Source organism: Fundulus heteroclitus, unplaced genomic scaffold (assembly GCF_011125445.2).
Source record: "Fundulus heteroclitus isolate FHET01 unplaced genomic scaffold, MU-UCD_Fhet_4.1 scaffold_434, whole genome shotgun sequence".
Taxonomy (NCBI): domain Eukaryota; kingdom Metazoa; phylum Chordata; class Actinopteri; order Cyprinodontiformes; family Fundulidae; genus Fundulus; species Fundulus heteroclitus.
In genome coordinates, this window is record NW_023396851.1 from 49,035 (window position 1) to 71,928 (window position 22,894).

Genomic DNA, 22,894 nt, shown 5'->3' on the forward strand with positions numbered 1-22,894 from the left:
TTTTCCCAGAATAGAACATTTGGACTGAAAGCGCTAATAAGCGCACAAAACAAGTCATTACTTGGGTGTTCTGTTACAATAATATTAGGTAATAAATAAATATACTTCAAATAAAGAAGTTTATATTGACTAGATTGTTAGTCAATCATTTAATGGTCAATGCTGTCTATATGAACAGGGATTTAACACAACAATAGTGAATCTGTAAAACTGGGGTGTCGATGCTGTTTGGTTGAACCTCACCCTTTAACTAGTGCATGTGGGGAAATAATTGGGCATAACAATACAGCCAGAGTAAAAACACCACTTCTGACAGTCAAATAAACCACCAGCCCATTTCATAGACTGTTTCAGCACAGGCTGCATTTTATGCAAATACTACATGCATGTTTATTCTAATTTTTCTTTGAAGAGTCCAAAGGGTGTATGATATTTAATACTTTTTACATTTTTGTCGGTGTCCTTTAGGGATTTTTAAATCTCGCTTTTCTGTAAGTAATTTCAATTTGGGTCTGCCTCTTATCATTCTGTGTCTCACCAAAATTTAATTGTGGTTACATAACAACAATAAAGACTCTTTATTGTCTTGACTTTTCTTGAAAACTTTTCTTGAAAAGTTATTTCAGAGCCCTGCTCCTCTCTCCCATACGGTACCTTCACTCAGAATTTGTCAGCAAATTAAATGTTAAACCTTAATCAACAAATTATTACCACCAGAATGAAATTGTATTCCGATTGAGAGTGCTGGTTAATGATTCATAATCCAATCAGCGTCCATCTAAACACTAACTAACTCATTAACTCACAGCGCCTGCATGCGGTGGTTGGGGCTGCAGGCTGTGCAGCACAGAACATTTTGAGATGATCATCATTTCCTCCCGCTCTCTCTACAGCAACAGCAGGAGTTCTCAACCATCTCAGAACCTGGTGCGGGTCCATTCTGTGCGCTCATAACAGAACCAACACACCTCCATGTTTATTGTTGTTTAACATTGAAGTACAAAACTTCTGCTGTAGTTTTATGGAAATTCAACAACTCTGTTTAAGTCAGAGAGTTTTTGCTTTGAACAAAGCTTGATGCAAGTAAATGCACGTCATGATCGGATTGTTTGATTTTGAGCCCATATAAACTGTGCTTTCGTAATACTTTCTTTCCCTTTAATCCGAACACATTTCAATCCAATCAGGAAAAGTTGTGCATGCAAACGAGCTCCTGTCATTAACAAGCTAGCAGTCGCATTACGAGCTACCAGACTGACGTTCAAGCAGCACCCCAAAGTACGATTTCGGCCTCGCAGAATTCCACTCACAGCCCCAAGCCAAGCGCTGTCACCGTTTTCATCACTTTGAAACGGAACAGACATAAAATATTGTAATGACTTACCTGCTTTTGAGCTCCCTTCATCCTCATCAGTGACTCCATGTTGTTTCAGCTCCTGTATCACTGTGGTGCTCTCGTGTCATGTCAAATCTTACACCTTACTGATTTTTTTGGTCCCTATCTTTTGAGGACTTGGTTCAAGCCATTTTCTCTATGTCGTCATTAGTAGAATTTACTACAAAAAAGCAGTATTTGAAAATACCGCCTCCACCTCGCTGCGTTCAACTCCCTCTGCAGCCAGTCAGTCAGCATTGACGACCGCCTGCATGTGAGGTAAACAGCTGGGCGACATGGCGAGTGGATGTATTTATCGTGAGACACAAAGAATCAATGATGAAATTCGTTGTCAACGCTTTTTTCGGTTTTTATTGATTTTATCGATTCGTTGTTGTAGCCCTAGATGAGTCTAATGTGTTGACATCAGACTTAAAGGCTAAAAAGTATATTTATTCCAGGTTGGCCTTGATTTTTTTTATTTTTTTTAAATACAAGATGGATAAATAAAACCTTATTCTAGCCATGTGCTCTGTTCCAGGTCTTGGAGCCAGGCTTTAGGATGGACTACTGTCGACTTTGGATGTCTCTCATTAAAGGCGATATGTCGGGAGTGGAGCGTTACAGCCGCAGACTTGGAGCTGGAGATCTGTACCCCCTTTTTGCCTGTGTGCTGACGGCTCGTTCCTGGAATGCCGTAAACGCTGGAATCAGTTCTGTTCCTGTCACACATGCAGAGGTACGATATCCCAATGTTCCTGCAGGTATATATAGTACTCTGTAAAAGTATTTAGCCCCTTACGAATTGCTGTTTCTGTTGTTAAACTTAATTGTTTTAGATCTTAAAGAGAATATACTGTGAATATCACATAAAGAGAGCAATGAAAAACCGATTCATTGAAAGAAATCATTTTGTAAAATCCAATTCCGAGGAATTGGGAATCCAGTGAACCGCAGCCATTCATGACAAATTGAGAAAACATGGAACAGCAGGGAACCACTGCTGACCAAAAAGAACATAAAGGCTTGTTACATTTTTGCCACAACGATCTGCTCAATCCCCAAAACTTTGGGAAAATATTCTATAATCTGACGAGTCTAATGTAATGTAAGCACGAGGAGCTTGAAGGAGGATTGCTGCAGAGTACCGTAGCATTTGTCAAGGTAATAACAGCTAGTGCGTTAGCTTATGGAGGTTTTTTCCCACACGGGAACTTTAATGAACCTTTTTATGTTGCTCTCAAACGTCGAGAACATCGAGCATTTCAAGTAAACAAACAATGTTTAGCCAGGCAGCCTGCCAGGCTTATAACACGGTGGGGGAAACCCTGTTTTAATTGAAGGAAGTTTTGGAGAAACCTATTCAAAGTCTAAAATTAAGCCTTTTTGCTTTCTTCTAACTGATGGCAATGGTTGTCGTCAAGAGTGGGAAAAGCAACTACTTTTTCACATTGGGCAAGCCTTGTTTGGATAGCTTTTACCCCGTAATAAATTAAATGAAAGCAGGGCAGGAAGTGCATTGGGGCATATATTGAACATCCGTCCATTCGTCTGGATGTCTGAATAAGAATATTAAAGCAGATCAGGATGGAAATTATGTCTTTTACCTAGAGAGACTCTATGGTAAGGGTCAACTTTTGGTGGACATTGACGATCATCAAGACCCAAATTCTCTCTTATTTGAACCCAAATGAATTTTCAAATTTGGATGGAATATTTCTGTTAAACCCATTTATTTAGCTTCAAGGTTCTCGTTTCCAAACGATGCAGCTTTGCTTGCTTCTGTTTTAGTTATACTGCAACACTTGTTAATGGCCCTGTTTCGCTAATTGTATGGTTCTGCACACACAAAGAAGCCAACAGAGAAGTAGAGGCCCGCAAACATGAGAAGGCGACTGTATGAGTTCAGAAGACTAACATGAATCGGCGTAAAAGGCGAGCCGCCGAGAGGCCTTAATTCTGGGTATCAGCATCATGAGGAAGACTGTGACCAAATATGGTGGTGAAACAGCTTGTAGTAAATTTGATGCTTACAGAAACAAATGTCATAATAATTGTTCTAATTTATTTTAACCTTCTCTTTCCATGGTGAAATATAAACCAGAAATATGCTATTATTTACGGTAATAAAAAATATTTGAACTTATTTTCCTTTGTGTCATACATATGTTTCTGACCCACACAGGGCTAAGATTATACTTACAGACTCAAATATACACCTGCATTTACCACAATGCTTTATAAAGTGCTGCTGAAGGTCCTATAATGTGTTTTCAACTTGACATGGTCAAGGCCTGTTAACTTCTGATAGCAATTATGATTGACTACAGCTGGTAGATTATCTCCTGCCGTGTAAACAGTAGGAGATTCCTTTGACATCCAGCTGTACAAAAGTAGAAGTTGTTTAGTTTGTAATCACTTTTCCAAGATCTGGAAGAAGACCCCAAAATCACTCAGGGAACACAACCAATAGGTTACAACAAAACAGATATGACAGTTACTTGATCAGAGATACGTTTTGGTTCCATAATGTAGGATTTAATCTAGAGGGGGAATGTGGCCTTGACTTTACAAGTTACTCTGACTTCTCAGTCTGCTGGTTCAGAGTTGTCTCTTATCCCAGATTTCAAAACATGGAGGGAGGCAGTTTAATTTTGTGCATTGTTGCCAGTGGCCTTCAGGGGCGCTAAACCTGGAAGTTATAGGTCTAGCGCCCCTGGTGGCTGAATGTTACACGGTCCTGCTTTAAGAAAAATACACAATAAATGTAAACTGCTTGTTTATTCGTTTCACCCTGGAAAATAGGGTGGTTTATTAATTATTACAAGACCAAAGTATGATGTTTATGCCCTTGATGAGTGGGTGGAAAATTCTGACATTAACTGCACCTACTCCAATTTCGAGCTTGTTTTATAAACTGAAAATTACTGACAAAAACTGTGAAGTTGGCTTGTGAACAATGATTGGCCTCATGTGTCATTAAATATTAATAAATACAGCTGTACTACATCATGTAGTATAAAAGTACACACTTAGCGTATAAATCTCCAGAAAGAAAGTTGGGATGCATTTCACACATTGTTCTCAGTCGCCTGCAGTTTTACAGTTTGAGTCTCTATAATTTCAGCTCCTCCCTGTTGGCAGCTTATTTCCACACACAGTTATTGTGTGTGTGTGTCTGTGTGTGTGTGTCTGTGTGTGGTCTGGCGGGGGGTTACCCTTATTGCTGGGAGATTTGCTGCTAAAACTATAGATTCAGACTAACTCCAGTGTTACGTAGCTTTTTCTCCAAGATGACACCAGCTTCAGTGTCCATCCTGGGTCGTGTCCCATCAAACCCTCAGGTGTTCTACAACACCATCTGTCCTCAAGATTGGTTATTTATACCTCCCTTATGCAATGCTTTGAAGCTGGCAGAAGTACGACACAACGGTCTGCTACAGTGTGCCACCCCCTCACACATGGTGGGGCCACAACATAAATACCTGGGGGGGGGGGGGAATCATTGTGTTTGTGAAATACATGTATATCATGGGTGAGGCATGAGGACAAAAATTCTGATTTAAAACTTTTGATGTTGGCTGGTTTTGATTTCCCTATAGACATCTTCTATTGAATTGGGATCGTTCATCCCAATTCAACATAGAAATTACTTTTACCTTTTTAAAGTGATGCTTAGTTTTATACATCTATAGCTTACCTAAGGGGAAGCAAACTCAAAACAGAAAGATCCCAAATGGGATTGGAACCTCGCACCATCCTACTGTGAGAAATCAGTGATAACCACTACTTTTATCTTGGCCACAAAGAAATCAAAAAATCATTTCATGTCTGCTAGACTTTTACTAGACCAGTTTTAACCAGATATTTAAATAGCAAATAGATGTCTGCCCTTTTACTAACGTTGTCAGGTGTCACTGCCCTCTAGCTTTCAACATGTTTATTAAGTTGGCTTAGTTCTTCTAAAAAGATCTGAATTAGCTTCTGAATTCAAAAGGAAATAGCAAACACATCGACGAAGATAGAAATCTTGTTCATGTATATTTTCAGAATAGAGACTAAAAAGAGGCCAAGCAGCATGTGGAAGGCATGTGTTCGAACATTAAATACTTGGCAGCATGCGGACGGAAAAGTTCCACCATTTCTGTCTTGGTCCTCTTTTTTGTCCATCCTTTTGCTAACTGCCCGGTGGCTATACTGCACTACGCTGCTGCCCCAAGTAAAGGTAGAGTCGCCAATTTTTTTCCGGAAATGTGAGTGAGAAATGCCCTGGTCCCTTTTTGAATAACTGAGCACGAGCAAGAACATCTTACAGATAGAAAATAGAGGGACCAACACATGATTACTTGGGTCGTCGTAATGTTATGCCTGATTGTTGTATTTGGGAATTGCTAAGTAAATCGACTGTTTGTTTTCCTATGAACGAGTGTGAAAATACAAAAATTCAACATTTGGACATGTTTTTCTTTTCTTTTACATTTATGCTGCTTTTAAGTGTAATTTTTATTTCAAATAGTATTTTTCAATTGTAAATTATTTTCTAAATAGCCATTTTGACCCCATTATCTCCATGCAGTAGATGTTTAATAGCAATTTTTTGTTGTGTGTGAACATTTTAATTTTATTTTTCCGACGCGAGCATCTACGTCCGCTTTGTGTCCCAGTCTGAAAACGTCCCATTTACCTGCCGATTTCCCTCACTCTTGTTATTGTGGAGTTTAAATGTGAAGACTTTGCTCCGTTCACGTCCACTCACCGGCATTGTCTCGTCTTTTTATTTCCCCTTAACATCTACCGTCTTCTCCTCTTCCATTTTTACAGTTTTTATCCCCCACCCCTCCCCAGAAGCTCTCTTGTTCGTGGATCACTTTGACGCTCTGCTCCTAACAACCGATCATGCATTCCATTAGCGGTAATGCAATCACGTGTACACGGCCAGTGTTGAGTGCTTTTAGAGCTGTGGCTTTTTGCTGCTTTTTCTTTCACGGGCAGGAATATTTTACCTTCTCAATGAATGCTTCCCTACCAAATGCAACCAAAACAAAGCTGTTAAAACAAGTCAAGCATTTTGTGTCGTGTCTTTGATTGCGCTGTGCCTCTTTTTTTTTTTTTCCGGGTAGTTCAGTGTCGGTCCTTCCATCACATTGATTTATTTATGTTTTTACCTCTGCGTCTTTTACAATGTTAAAAGCCACATGGCGTCTCATTTGAAGTTATTCTTTAAATGTAAAACGAGGAGTCTGAGAAACGAGGGCGTTTTGTGGTACAGCGACTGAACTCTGTGTGAATATTAGTCCGACTGCAGTGTATTGTTATTGTGCTGATGGGATTATGAAGTTTGTGACAAGACTGAGTCACCATAATAATCACTTTGCAATTTGTGACAGCAAAAAGACAGTTTCTCTGAGTAGCAAATTGTTGTTGTTTTTTTTTATATTTTTCTCTGAGTTTATCAGAGAACAAAAAATTAATCCCAAGAATAATTTTAGCATAAATCGTTGTATTCAATCACTCTGAAAGCTGAACTTTGCTTTTGTCTTCGATTCATCAAGCTATAGTGAACATGCACTTCGCATCCATCCATCCATCCATCCAACCATCCGCACATGCATGCATACATCCTGGGCTCTCTGTCCAGTTGCACGGGGTCAGAATGGCCCTTAGTTAAAGGCCTGGACCTCCAAACTTACAAGGTATCTGCAGCGGGCACAAGGTACATAATCATAGGCGTTCTCTGTGTCGACAAACTCCATCATACCCTTGATTATCCTCAAGGGCAAAAAGCTGGTCTATGTTTTGTTCATTGCAGATGATTTAAGAGATTAGTGATGCATGTTAGGTATGGTTTGTGTTTTGTATGAGGCTATTTTTGGCGTAACCACAAGAAACTAAAGCTTCTAGTTCAAGTAACCAGATGTACTCTTAACTATTACATTTTGTTGAATTGGTGAGGATAAGATGTGTCCTTTTTTGTTGATTGAGATGAGAAACTGCAACGATTGTGTATTACTTGACATTTAGGTCTCCTGAATGTCAGTGCATCTTCTTTAACGTATGCATTTGAATTTCAGCTGCGTTTTACATTCCTACTTATTAAAAATAGCAAATAATACAGTCCTGGCCATCTTCTTCTGTCTGCATGTCTGAGTATTATATCCCACTGTCTGCTTTCTGACTCTGAATATGCTGAAGAAAAAGAAAAATCACCAGCCTGATCCCCCTCCCTTTCCCAAATGAATTTCCTTTTGCCTTTTGCACAGCCCATTATTGCGCCACTCGCAATACAATATGTCCTTATTGAAGCTTTCAGATGCAAATGAGAGCGCCGTCACCTTCTCTGTGTCCTGCTGGCAGCTGTGAGGCCGGCCTCCCAGCCTCCGATAATTGCTACTAATTGTTATTCCCAAGGCAGGACTTAGCGGAGCACTCCTGAAGACCCTGTTATTTGGACTGGAGGGGGGCGAGGCGCGATTTTGTGTTGAATGTCGATGTCTTTAGCTTGGTAATTCTTGGTTTAGATTGTCATGTAAGTAGAGGAAATGAAGAGGTGTGAGGGGTGAGACAGTAAAGGGGATGGGTCACAGTTCTTCAAGGAAAAAAAGGGATCTATTGCTAAAACACAATCTTTTAAAGGAAACTGTAATCACCGAGTCCAGATAGTTTGAGAATGATCAATGATCACTATCAGCAGGACTCTGGTGACACAGAGTCTTTTTGTTCAATCTCATTTATGCCAGTTTCAGATATAATTAAGGAACTATTAAAATAATTACTGGTGTTATTATAAATCTCTTTATTTTGAACTATCTTAGATAACCAGACCGCAAGGCTAAAGTGATAAACCCACATGGGAACACCTTCTGAGCGTGTCTGTCCAGTTGTTTCCCTGTTCCTCCAACAAGATAAAAGGTAAAATGTTTATTTTACCATTTTTAAATCTAATCTAGATGAAAAATCAAACTGCTCTAAGTCTTAATGTTTCTTATAGAAAGTACATTCTTACCTCAAGCATAACAATTCCAAAAAGATTCCCACATTTCCAAATCCAATATGTTCTATGCCAGATTGAAAGCTCAAAAGAGTAAAACAGCAACTTTGCTGTTCCTATTATCTGCTCTCTCTTCAATTCAATTCAATTCAATTTTATTTATATAGCGCCAAATCATGAAACATGTCATCTCAAGGCACTTTACAAAGTCAAGTTCAATCATATTATACAGATTGGGTCAGATTATACAGATTGGTCAAAAATGTCCTATATAAGGAAACCAGTTGATTGCATCAAAGTCCCGACAAGCAGCAGTCACTCCTGGGGAACCGTAGAGCCACAGGGAGAGTCGTCTGCATTGTACATGGCTTTGCTGCAATCCCTCATACTGAGCAAGCATGAAGCGACAGTGGGAAGAAAAACCACCCATTAACGGGAAGGAAAAACCTCCGGCAGAACCGGGCTCAGTATGAACGGTCATCTGCCTCGACCGACTGGGGTTACAGAAGACAGAACAGAGACACAACAAGACAGACAAAAAAGCACAGAAGCACACATTGATCTAGTAATCTGTTCTACATTAGATGGTAGTAGCGGGTGAGCCGTCTTCTCTGGATGATGTCACAGTTAACAGAACGCCAGACCAGGTGTACCTACTATGAAGAAAAAGAGAGAGAGCAAAAAGTTAAAAGCTGAAATGACGACAGTCATTTCAATGTAATACAATGCAAAACTGGAGAACAGTAGACTGAAGAACAGTAGAAATCAGTAGAGTGAGAAAATTAGACCCTGATGTCCTCCAGCAGCCTAGGCCTATCACAGCACAACTATAGAGATAGCTCAGGGTATGAGCCACTCTAACTATAAGCTTTGTCAAAAAGGAAAGTTTTAACATTAGTCTTAAAAATAGATAGGGTGTCTGCCTCACGGACCAAAACTGGGAGTTGGTTCCACAGGAGAGGAGCCTGATAGCTAAAGGATCTGCCTCCCATTCTACTTTTAGAGACTCTAGGAACCAGCAGCAGACCTGCAGTCTGAGAGCGAAGTGCTCTGTTAGGAACATACGGGGTAATCAGAGCTCTGATATATGGTGGAGCTTGATTATTAAGGGCTTTATACGTTAGAAGGAGAATTTTAAATTCTATTCTTGATTTAACAGGAAGCCAATGAAGGGAAGCTAAAATTGGAGAAATATGATCCCTCTTGTTGATTTTCATCAGAACTCTTGCCGCAGCATTTTGAATCAGCTGAAGACTTCGAACTGCATTTTGTGGACTTCCTGATAGTAAAGAATTACAATAGTCCAGCCTTGAAGTAACAAGGCTCTTCCATTTTAAAAAGAAATATAGCCACTATCATTGAGACTTTTCCCACTAAGTGGTCATTAATATGCCTCACCGTTTAATGCCAAATCCGTTCCTGACAGGTTCACTCGAACACAACTGTATTAGACTGATTTTTATCAGTCAGCAGCAGCCTTTCCCAGGTTTAAAAATCACAAGGTCTTCAAAGCTGCTTTCCCTCCTCCTAATGCGCCGCCCGTGACACAGAATTGTTTAATTGCTTTCACTGTTTCACATTTAAGCACTTTAGGCAGTGATGACATTCTAGTTTGTCATCTGTTAGCATGATTTCTCTGCAGGGATTCAAGGTAGTTTGATTTTTTTTCTCATTTTTCTTTCTTTTTAAACTTTTAGTTGCTCTCTTCTAACGCCATTTGATTGTCACGATCGGAACAAGACAGAGGGTTAGCTCTGGCGTGATAACCAGAAAAGGGAGTTCAGTCTGGAAAAAACGAAGCTCAAAAAAGCGACGTCACGTTCAGAAACAACTCCAAGAAACCGCAACTGCCGACTCACGCAAGTTACAAGTTACTTTATAGAAAAACAAACCAAAAGTTGTTGATAATAAGTGAACTAAATGCAACACCGAAGCTTACATGAACACCCCTCATGGATTGTATAAAGTTTTAAAGCCGCTGAGAAAAGGCCAAGTAAGCGTGGCCTACCTGTCCAGATGCTGCAGTCGCTGTTCTCAGGTCTGAACGTTCAAATGTTGGGGCTCCCTACCACCGAGGAAATGTAGAGACCACATTTAGGTGTCTTTGGTCAGATTCCACTGTAAAGTCCTCTCGGTTACAAGCTCGTATGCAACACTGACATTTCTCTGCAATCCTTTGCTGTTTTGGAAAATCATTCGAAAAAAAAAAAAACTCCCTTCATATGATCACGATCACCATATCGCTAGTCACTCCCAGCAGATACCAATGCAGCAGCGGTGTTTTGTTGTTGCCATATTATTGTCTGTTGAGGCGTTATTCAGGACAGATCTGTTCACTATTTAACTCAAACAAGTAAACTATTCAAGCGTTCCTGCTCTGCTTGTACCACCACAAGATGACCGCGACGCATGCGTCTAAATTTAGTAACTTGGCGTCATTTGATGAATGTCCTATTAGAGTTTCAGATGCACCCCTGCAATGGTTCAAGCATTTTTTTCTAGCTGATGCTAAACACTGTTGAGTTGGACTTTTTTATGTGCTGTTTGTTCAAGTGCTGATGGTACATGAACAAACAGCCCTGATGTATAATCTCAAAGAAATAAATGGGAAAATATGAAGAACAAAAAATAGCCTATTGCTTAAAAGGATGGCCTCTGCAAGTGATCAAATGATTGTGCAGCAGACATCTTTCTTTGAGTTGAGGATGTGAAAAATATGTCTGGAAAGAACCTAAGATCTCATAAAATTTGCGTGTCTGATTGTGAACAGAACAACTGGTTATTTTCATTTGCGTGTGTCAGGCGTCTGGATCGAGTGGACCGTGGAGCACAAATCACTCATGATGTTGTCTCTGGTTATCGTTATACCTCACTGTCACTTCTACAAAGTGGTAGTTACCGGATTATAGTCCGCTCCTGGAAACAAACTCCTATTGATAGAGAAACAAAAAAAAATAACATTTGCGCAGCTTGTTCTGTTGGCTGCTTTATATTTTAAAGCCCTGCTTTAACACCCAACCTTTCATTGCAACGTGGCCTTGTTCCCGTGAAGCTGGGCGGTGGTGCCAGGACAGGGAACACGGCATTTTGTGGTTTTACTTTAAACTGCTTGTGTTGCAAAGAAAGCACCTGAAGTCACTTGGACAAATCAGCTGGACAGGTGTTTTAGGATTATGGGAGGTGTTCTGCTCAGAGTGGCAGAAAAAGTTTCCTTTTTTATACTCTGAAGGTAAGAAGTGACATGATTCTATGAGGAAACAGACTTGTATGTCATGTAGATAACACATCTTTGCTTTCCTCTGCAAAGCCTCTCACGCTCTGTTATATTTGTATCCAGGATAATGTGGTTACTGCATGTTTGCTGCACGGAGGTTGTCAATTCTCAGCACTTCCTGTGGGCATCAGAGACAGACGCAGGGTTTATCCATGTCACATTGTTGACTGGCTGTCTGTCTCCCTCTGTGCGTCTCAAATCTCTCTCTATCTGGACCGACAGCTCTGACAACCATGATGTTACACTTATGCTCACACAGAGCTGGACCCTAAAGAGAAATTGCTGCATGAAATGGAAATACAGTGAACAAATGCATGCAAAGGTAGCTGCAGCTAGGGACAGCAAATAAAAGAGTTTATATGTTTTTTTCTATAAACAAGTCATGATTAAAAGGTTTGAATTGAGAGTGGCTGTGGAAATGGTTCAGATTATTATTATTTTTTTATTAAAAGTATCCTCATCCACATGAACAGATTGAAGATGGATGTGCAGTAAAAAGTCACAGTAATTTAAGAGATTTAACTTTAGAATACAATTACCGTTGTTTTCCCACAATGGGGTTAGGGAAAAAAGGAAAGGAAATTGCTTTATTTGTCATTATACATACACGGTACATAGAGCAAAATTACATAGATCAGATGGAGGGTTACAGTCAAAGCATGCAGGAGTGCTACTTGGATATAAAACAAAAATACTTTGGTGGTGTCCTTTTGGTGTTCTTCAGTGCAGGGTCAGTATCAACTGGTAAAGAACAGTAAACTGAGGCACCCAAAAATGACCATGCTTTTTTAGAAGAATCATCACTTTTTGAGTGCCTCATTGTACTGTTCTTTACCAGATGAAGGGTTATTCTGTAAAATGTGGCGCACACCTCTGACTTAAGTATTTTTCCTCCATTGAAAGGCTTCTCTGGGCTTTGAGTTCAGTCAAAACAAACTCCTGTTCACGTTGGTGAGGTGTTTTCATCGAGTATTTACCCGACTCTGCTCACTTTGATTAGTCTGTGCGCACGAAAGCAGCCAGCAGATGTAAAAAGTGCCTCCTAAGACGAGGCAAAACCAGATATTCTCTGAAAGCAATCGTCAGTTTAGCGATGTACAAATAATAAAATTGATCTGTATTAACTGTGACTTTCGATATTGATTGTAGCTTTTAATTTTTTTATGTAAACCTGTCGTTTTCAGTGAAAAGAGTTGGTGGTTTAAACAGCATTTTAAGTTTGCTTAAAGTTTGCATGGCAGTTGGATGGAAACATAGCATGTGAAGCTACAGCTCTTGATTTACGGGTCCATAATAGTGCCTAACAGAACAAGACCCTGGTTACGTACTCATGTTGTTAATTTCATCAGGATGCCGTCTTAAAGCCTCTTATATTTTTGGGCACGTGTCACTTAGAGAAGAGCCCAAGGCAGAACAAATGTCTGCAGGTTTTCCACTAGAACTAGAACTTTTACTGAACCTTTTAATTAACCCTGGTCTTGTCCTGTGTTTGTCTCAACTGATTTGTCCATTCACTTAAATTGCATCCACATGTGGTCTGGTAACGCCTCCAACCGCAGGAACGTTGACCGACATCTTGTTCTGTCGCTGAATGTAAGAAAGGGAGGCTTCTGTTGAGACGGTAACATTCCTAACAGATTTAGTCGTCTACTTTGGTGAATATTAGAAGATTTGAGAATCAGCGACCATCATGGTTCGCAGGCTTCCTCAGACCCTATCAGACATAATATGTTACCAAAGAATAAATGTCACCGACATTCAGTAAATGCTTTACAAAGAGGAGAAAGAAAGCTTTGAAGCACACCTAAAGGTCAGAACTATCAGGATTTCTGAAAGTAATTTCAGTGAAATTTAAAAAGTTCTCTTTTAACACAAATGAAAACCCAATTTTCTGTTTTTTTTTCTGTTTCTTTTGCCTTAAACTAATCTACACATAAATAACTGGATGTAATCACACAGAGAAGGGCACGGTTGTCTGGTCCAAATAATTCCTTCACCACAAACTTTGTGCGGGGTGTCTTCAGCTATTGGTGTTGAAAATAATTGCGCTGTGTCTCCTCATTGCAGTTTAAAAGTGTGCCGATACAGGTTAATAAAACACATAAAATAAAACTCTGGTCTTTGTGCTTGGAATTAAAATCGTCCGTTTAGTTTTCAATCAGCTCCTAATTTCACAGCAGTCCAGCTCCTTGTAACGTCACATCCTCGTGCAGATTGTCCGCGTCCTGGTTTTCCTCTCTGCTTAAAGACTGCTGAGTGTCTAAAGGATTGTAAGCCCGCAGTCCACTCTCCTCCATGACTAATAGTGTAATTTAGGCCGGCTGATGTGCAGCAGGCAAAACCTTTGAAGTGGAGTAGAAGAAGACAGTGGCGCTCGAACAGCGACATCAAAGAGAACAAATGGTTTCCATGGAGGTAAACGCTGCTTTCTTTCTTCCTGCATCGTCTCTTTTTCCTTTGCTCTTTTGTTCCTGTTTCCTCACCCTCGTCCTCCAGCTTGGATTCTTGTGGAAGTCTGTGGTTGCAGTTATGTGAACCTTGTTTAATCCATCTCTATGAGCACAACTGAAATGAAGGGCTCATTATTGGTTAATTTACTGACCAACAAAGGCTACTTTGGGAAGTGTGGGTGTGGGGGGGGGGGACCTTATGTTTTTAGTTTTGTGACAGACTCTCAGTTTCTGTACTAAGTTTCCGTCCAAGTTTTGGTGTGTGGGTTTAAACCAAGAAGTGAGCCGTGTTCTCTGTCTTTTATGCAGGACGTTGAGATTCGGACCAACGCCACTCTCTACCTGCCTCAGATCAGCGACCTGTTGAACCGAGTTCCCCGACAGATGCTGTTGCTGCTGAAGACCAACGACTTGCTGAGGGGCATCGAGACCACATTACAAACCAGAGCGTCGTCCTCGTCCTTCATCAACATGTCCCGCTGCTGCGTGCGTGCCGTTGCCAGGTCAGGTCACTTGTCTATCAGTTTGAGGTATAAAACTAGAAAGTGCTTGAAAAATGAAAATAAAACGGCTTCAAGGAAAGGATCTACTATAGAGGATGCACACACGTCCTGACAGAGGTTGTTTCTTTAAAATGTCATTTTTCAGCATCTAAATTCAGAACTTTAGGGATCCGACGTCGAAAGCACCATTAACGGCAGGTTTTAGATGTATTACTAGGCATAAATGTAGTGCGTCAGTATGGCTGTCCTGTTGTACCTGAGTGAGTAAGTAAGTAGCTGTTTGCATCTTTCTGCTTGTGAAACACGCCTAATGCACGACGCGCAACAGCTCACTCTGATACATTTTATTTTTTATTTCTCATTTTATCAAACACAATATGATCTAATTCAGTGCGATAACACAAGCTCTGCATAATAATTTCTCTAAACTTAACTTACAAAATACCTGCTCTGAAATAATTATACAATAAGTCTCAGTGCAGTATGAAAATGTGGTCATGCAGACGTGCTCATCAGCCTCTTAGTGACTTAGTAGTTAACTGATAAATGTAGTTTTTAGATTATGAAAAACAAAAAAAACAATATATTTCAGATTACAATAAATTCTTTACAACAATTTATAAATGGAAAAATGTAAACTTATATTCAAAGCATGCAGTATTAGTCTCTTGAAATGTGATCATGACAGTAATGTAGCTTATTATTTGTGTTGTCTCATTTGGGAAATTAAAATAGTGCACATATAATTCATCTCTGTTAAGCCCTGCATTTCAGCCACATGCCATACAAGATGTCTCTTCAGGAACATTAGTTTATCCACATGATCAGGGTGAATGAAACGTGCTATCTGTTTGTGGTGTAAAACTAGAGAGCAAAATTTCATTTAGGCTGGATTTGTAGGGGCTTTTTTAAAAAAAAGTGTTGTTGCCTTTGTAGTTCTGGTTCTCTCCCCAAACAGTAGCAGTCGCCACTGAGAAAATAATGCGGCTCCACAGCACGTATGGCAGCAGAGGAAGAACCCTGTAGGTGTTTGGTCGGAAACATGACGTCCTTCATCTGAAATTATCCTATTGTATTCATTAAAACACTGTGCATATGGATTAGCATTTAATCTTCACATTCTGACTGTCCTCTAATGTTTTCCGAGGGTTAGGCATGTAACCTCAGGCTGTGGAGGCAGGTGGGTGCGTTACGTCTCCTCCCAATGTAAGCTCATGAGTAACATCAAGAATAATATATACAGGCAGTAACAATCACAAATATTCTTTTGGTACAAAAGTTAAAATGTAACTTTTGCTCATCACATGGTCTTCTATAGGCACAAGGTGCAATCTTTCAAAGACGTCCAGGGGCCTGGAGCCAATCAGAGATGAATACCCGCTTCGTCTGTTTCTCCTCTAAGCAAAACACCTCAAAATCACTATGACGAATTGAGTTTTTAAGGCACATGTGATTGCCCTGTTTGGGTTAAATTTGCTTGTATGTCCTCTCCTATAAACAGTTACAATCTAAGAAAGTATAGAATTTGCGTTTCTCATTTTTCAGATCAGAATAAATATGGAAAATCAAAAACAGTAATAAAGATAACACACTGTAAATTAAATAACCTGCATTTGGTCCTATTTGACAAGCCATGCTTGTGCAGATTCTGAAAAAAAAAGACCTAACCTAAGAACTGGAAACCAACTCAAAGCTGAAGTTCAGCCGGATGCTTAGAACAGATCAATGCATGGATGAGCCAAAACTTTCTCCAGCTGAACAGAAACGAATTGAAGTTATTATCTTTGGACCTAAAGAGGAACAAACTATAGACATCACGCAGCTTCAGTTATTACAGCTACAAACTTGTGATCAGGCCCGGAATCTGGGTGTAGTGATGGACTCAGACCTGATCCTTCAAGGACATGTAAAGACAGTTACAAAATCAGCGTTCTATAATCTGAAGAACCTTTCCAGGATTAAAAGACTGATGTCCCAAGGAGATCTAGAGAAACTCATCCATGCATTTATCTTTAGTCACATTAATCACTGAAACTGTGTCTTCTCAGGTCTGCCCAAAAAAAATCTATTAAGATAACTGCAGCTGATCTAGAATGCTGCTGCTCACGTTCTCACTATAACCAGGAAGATAGAGCACATCAGCCCAGTTCTAAAGTCCTTACTCTGGCTCCATGTAGCTCAGAGATTAAGCTTTAAAACACTTCTGTTAGTCTATAAATCAATGAACGGCTTAGCACCTAAATACATTAAAGACCTGTTGTTGCTGTGTCAACCCACCAGACCACTCAGGTCTTTTGGTTCTGGTCCACTCTGCATACCCAGAACCAGAACCAAATATGGAGAAGCAGCATTTAGCGTCTACGTTCCACGAATCTGGAAAAACGTCTAGAAAACTGCAAATCAGCCAAAACACTGAGTTCCTTCAAATCAAGACTGAAAACCCACCTGTTTGGAGTCTCTTTTTACCCAAAATTCTAAAAAATTAGTTTGGAAAGTTTGGTATTTTGAAATTGAAGACGTTTGGGAATTATGTGTAAAGATCAGGAGCTGTCTTAGAAAATATCACTGTAAAAAGGTGAACTTCGTGCCGAGTTGTTGACACTCACCTGGGTGCGTAATTCATGTGAAAGCAGAAAGGATGCACTTTTTTTTTTTCATTCACTGCGCCTCCATCTGATTAGTTTGGTGTTACAGTAGATGTGAATAAAGACAGGAAAGTGACTCTTCAGCTCCTCTTCCTCTGTTGCTCTGACAGGCACAAGAGGAGCAAGGCTCAGTCCAGGAGGAGGTGTCTGCAGATCACGCTGGCCGAGTCTGTGAGTCTGTGGAAACTCTCAGTATATGAATTTCTGCTGTGGATCAGAGGATCTGTGATGGCTCGCTGGCTCTCCTCTCTGCTGGCGTTTCTGCACTAAGACGCATCTGGAACAGGGACATCATTATCGTCATCGGGCCAGGACACTGACACAGTCTCGCTTAGACGTCCCACTAATCATCATGAGTTATGCTTTTCATGCGAAAGCATAATTGCACTTTTCACCTTTATCACTCCACAATTTTGGGAAATATTAAAAAAAAATCAAGTGTGATAAGGTGAAAACTGTTTTTGTTCTATTTATTTATGGTGTAAACTATCATCTGAGATAACCTATTATCCAAAACAATGCAGTTGTAAGCAACTCTGACTCATTTAATCTATGAGTGACTGAATGAAACCTGTCTTAACCTGAATGGTAAACAGGCCACTAAAACACCATTAAAGTGTTGGGAAAAGTGAGTCGTCAGTCCCGTCTTCAAAATCCCAGGAGTGGAAGATGAGGAGCTTCTGCCACGATGCTGGGAGTTGTATCTAAAGTCTGTGAAGGGTTTCACTGACCTGATGTCTGCTCCATTCCTGTTTCTCAACAAAATACCTCAAGACTTCCGTCAGACCATAGCTTCCCACCGAACTTCGATAGACGGATCATGTTTACTGCTATTTGTAAGTCAGATCCCATTCCTTCATTCATGCACCATGAGTTTGTGTTACTCTTGTTATTATTAGCTGTTCCGATCAGACCCGCCATTTCAGTCCGCCATTGTAGAAATGACAGTGGACAGCTATGTACATCTGAATTTTGTTGCCTTTTCATTTCCAGAGAGTGGCTTAAAGCATCTTCTTGTCTGTTTCTCTGTCTTTTCTGGACCTCACGAGGATTGCTTTTTACTTGCTAAAAAAACAACAACAAAAAAAAAACATTTAAATCTACAGACACTGAAAACACCAGTATTTCATATAGGCTGTTGTATTCAACTTCCTGCAATGAATTTGTCACAAAAATGAATGTCTTGTGATTATGTGCCACAACTACAACCAACAGATGTAAAATAGGTACATTTGTCATGTGAAATCACTCCATTTCTGCCACCACAACCATAATCCATCTTGTTTTATGTTATTTTATGGTGCTTTCCAAACAATTAGCTAATCTTTAATTTGACATCCCTTCTGAGGGAGGAAACCACTGCTTATTTATAGTGTGGTAAAAGAAAATCCATCTCCACAGTTTAATGCCAAGAGTTGTTTCTTAATATAATTTGCCATACACAGTTTTAGAATGTTACTTTATTTTCTTCCATTTAGTTTTATCTTTTTTATTCTCTTTTATTTGTTACCTTTTTACTCCTAGTTTTCGTTGATCTGGTGGCAGGTTTGAGTTTGGTTGCTTGAGCCTAAACGGTTGGACATGCATCATTTGAGATTATAGCAATTAAAATGGAGCTAAGTCAACAATATTCACGTACATTGTGACTTATTTCTGCTTTCTCCTTAATGCAAAACCCTGTTTTTTTTTTTGTTTGTTTTTTTACACAAAAGTCTGAGATGTATACAACAAACACCATTAGAGCTGACATTGTCTATGTGGGTCCATATTGATGAATGGTGGTTCTTGATGCAGTTCCATCTGAGTTGTCAGAGATCACAGCCAAATATTCATCCCTCCGGCCAGCGATGGGTCAAGGTGTTCCCTGGCCAGAATGGACATAAAGACAATTTTGTATCTGTGACCGTTTCCCCCAACTGGGAGGGGCTTTGAAAACCTCCAAAGGGTGATGAAGCACCTTAGCTTCGGCCGTATCCTGTCCTTTGCCCGGATGACAGAGCTCCTGATCGTACATCTGAAGTAGTCCGGCCACCCTACAGAGGAAGTTCATCACAGCTGTACGTTTACAGAATCTTGTTTTTCCTGTCTTGATCCATATCCCATGACTATTGATGGACAATAAAAGGTATTTAAAATTGCATCACAGCCGTTTTGGCTGTAAATATCTCCCTGCATGTTTTCAGAGCCTTAAAAAGAGAAATATAACCCTAAGAGTAAACTTACCTATCATCAAAAAGGCAACAGTTGCATTCTGTAATGTAAATTTACAGTAAAACTGTACACAGTATTTGCAATAAATCATGCTTTGACATGGAAATGCAGCATTTATTGATCACAAGAAACAGTGGAAGAAAAAAAGTTAATTTAAAGCAACAACCCCAATTATAGTTTCAGTTTTTGCAGACAATTAGTTTCTTTGCTATCACCCTGACTAATTATCATTGTGATATATATGATAATATATGTGATATATATGATAATATGATATATGATAATATATATATATATATATATATATATATATATATATATATATATATATATACTTTTTTTCAGGAAAGCAATAAATTATATAATTACCCACACTTATGAGCATAGGTGAATTTATATTATTTGTTTTTGAATGTGCTATAGATGGAGCAGTAACTCCTGAGCTTCACCTTTCAGCTCAGCATCTTCAGATAAGAGATAGCCAGATAGCCCTCATATACCAAAATTATGAAGCCATCACTCAGGAACAAACCACCAAGATTTTTAAAATACTCTGCTTGAGACAGAGGTGCATCCTCGACTTGGAGACATCATTCCAATCTGCTGTCTCTCATTACAGCCAGTCTACACATGACTGCAGACCATTCCAGAGCGGACCAAGAGCTGCGACTTTAAGACACTCACAGAAAGCAAACAGGACACTCTGACTGTGTTAAATCAGACACCCTTTACTACGTTTTGGGATCCTGTTTATGAACAATGCAAACAGGGTCAGACAAGGGGCATCTCTTCAGGACCTGGACACAGTCTACCACCATAGCCCTCTTAAATTTCCTTGGGTGAACACATTCATAAGATTTAGTGACACAAAACACGTGTAGCAAAATCCACTGCCCCTTAGAATGAGCTTCCTATCCCTCTGTTATTTATTTTTAACTCAAATAACACTTTGCCATTAAATTGATACTGTCCCAACTTTTCTTGGAACATGTTGCAACCCGAGATGCAGGAATGGATGTACATTACGAAAAGAAATAAAGAAAAAAAAAATTTTTTTTTTAATAGTATATACTTTTTAAAAAAGTGTTCCTTCTAATCAGAAACTGCATATAAGCTTTGATTTGTGTGCCTCAGACAAAAAAAAAAAAAGACACCTTATTGCTGACATCACTCACAGTGGAAAGTTATTGGAAAAAAATCACAGCAGTTCCAGCACACCGGCTGTACTGTCGTCCTGATGAATATCTGAGGTCGTACATTTAAGTACCGTTGGAAGGCCATAATTACCTCAGAAAATCCAGATTAAGAATACAACCACGCTGTGAGGAAAATACTTAAGCACAGCAGGGTTTCCAGTTAAAACGAATGTCAGCGGGCATGTCACAATACTCAGAGTCACTCTTACATTCTTCTGTGCAGCAGGTAAGAGGTCTTCTCAAGTGGATGTTAGTTTTTAAGGCTGAAGTCAAACTGGATTTATTTTTGTCAAAGTGATGTGATAAAAAAGCTTAAAAAAAATGAGGGGAATAAGCGGGGTTTATCGCTCGCCGTGAGGGTAGCATGTCTACCCCAACAGAACCTCAGAGACAATCCCATGCTGCAAACACCCACAGTCTGGACGAAATGAGCATGCTTTCATTTAGACCCGAGATTCAGCCCAGACCCAGAATATCAGCTTCTCGTTTCCATTTCCATAATCCCTCCAGCAGCCAATTTTAGAGACGCGCTCACCAAGTCCGCTGATAATTTGCTTCTCCCTGCAGTTCATCAGCAGAAGTGCATAATTGCAAAAAAAAAAAAAAAAAATGTCCAAAAGGGGAAAATAATTTCTCTATTGCACTTTGGACATCTAGTCCGGTGTAAATGTTGGTAAAACAGGGTGATGGATTTGCTTATTTCTGATCCGTCAGGAATTAAAATTAGCTTGAGGTTTGTTCTTTCAGCCTCCACGTCGGGAACACCTTTTCTGCCGCTGCTGTTTGAATTCATAAAGGAGGCTAAATGCACACTGAAAACCTCACATTTTCCTCTTCATCAGCTTCCACTGTTTGCCGAAGTGCTATAACTGCAGTAGATGTATCGTATTGTGTGTGTGTGTGTGTGTGTGTGTGTGTGTGTTGGAGTGCTGGATCATCCATCTTTATCACCGAGCGCCACCCAGGCCTGCCACTGTTAATAAGGGCAGCTCTCTCTTTCCTCCCTCTGTGGAACAGGCCTGGAGGAGTACAGAAGGTCACAAACTGATCAGATACACATTTAAAATTGTGATGGCGACAGATTCTGTGGATTTTGTTTTCACAATGCAATGTTCTATGCGCCAGCCGTTGTAATTTGGCTTACCTAAATATGCTGATGAAACCTAAACGACAGCATAGACCAACAAACTTCTTCTTTGAGACAGAATGATGAATAATTGACATGTTCAGAGCGGATGAATCACTACCACAAAAAGAAAAAGAGCTGTATGGTCATAACAAAATGTCCAAAGCGTTCCAGTGCCTCCAAAAGTGTCTACACTGAATTGCTTCGGTCCATGAAAGCCTATTCAAAAGAACCTGATGTCCTGCCACCAGATTTAGAAGTCCAACATCCATTACCAGACAAATACAATGTACAACAACAGGGTACGGAGGTTATCATACTGAAAAGTTTGCACGCAAAAAAATACAAGCTCTTCATTCAGGTGCTTTATATCCTATAAAAATACCGACAGACGCGTTAAATGCTCATATTGATATATTCTGGCAATGTGAACATGCCTCCAAAACACACAATAGAGTGGCTAATAATGGCCCCTTTCTATCCTGGTCAAGCAAACAGATAAAGTGTGAATCAGATTTAAATTAGAATTTCAGAAAATGGATCCTTTGACAGTGTAAATAGGCACCCTCTCTACAATTTCTTACAACATGGCTGGATTGCAGCAAATTTGGAATCCCTCCTTTATTGTGGCGGTAGTCGTGATTCTGCTACAATCTTAAATAGTTGTTTTTTTTGTGTGTGCCAGTGTCTGTCACTCTCCTGCATGTTTATGATGCATATTTACACGACAATACTACAGCAAACGACAATGACTTTCTCACCCTAGTTTTCACAGCTTTCTGTGCAGAAAACCCACCAGGATGTGGCGTGCAGCTTAAAGTAGCTGTATGGTGCTACTGCCAGCTGCCCAGCCCCCAGTGGCTCTAGTCCATGTAACGGGTGCCCAATATCCTCCTAAGACCATCCCCCTAAGACCTCACCAACACCATCCATGTTATGGCTATTTTTAACTGTAGCGGGATCTTAATATTACCTATGTATTACTACCTTTGGTTTGGTTAAAATACGAATTGTTGAACATTATTGAACAGCTGAAGCTGGTTGACAGGAACCATTTGAAGTTAGGAATAAGTTACTGATGCCTGGTGGGAAAATTTAAGAATGTTGTTTATGGGTTTTGTTAGAA

At 39.8% G+C, this 22,894-nt stretch overlaps 1 protein-coding gene across 1 annotated transcript in view; it reads left to right on the forward strand.

The window, feature by feature from the left end:
* Positions 1–18,865, forward strand: part of LOC105916836 (aarF domain-containing protein kinase 1) — a gene marked incomplete at its 5' end in the record, with an annotated part of 67,815 nt that extends 48,950 nt beyond the window's left edge. Inside the window, 3 exon segments of the mRNA XM_036131448.1 lie at positions 1,917–2,114; positions 14,397–14,590; positions 17,346–18,865. Coding sequence (XP_035987341.1) covers positions 1,917–2,114; positions 14,397–14,590; positions 17,346–17,505 — 552 coding nt within the window.
* Between the last annotated feature and the right edge of the window lie 4,029 nt (positions 18,866–22,894).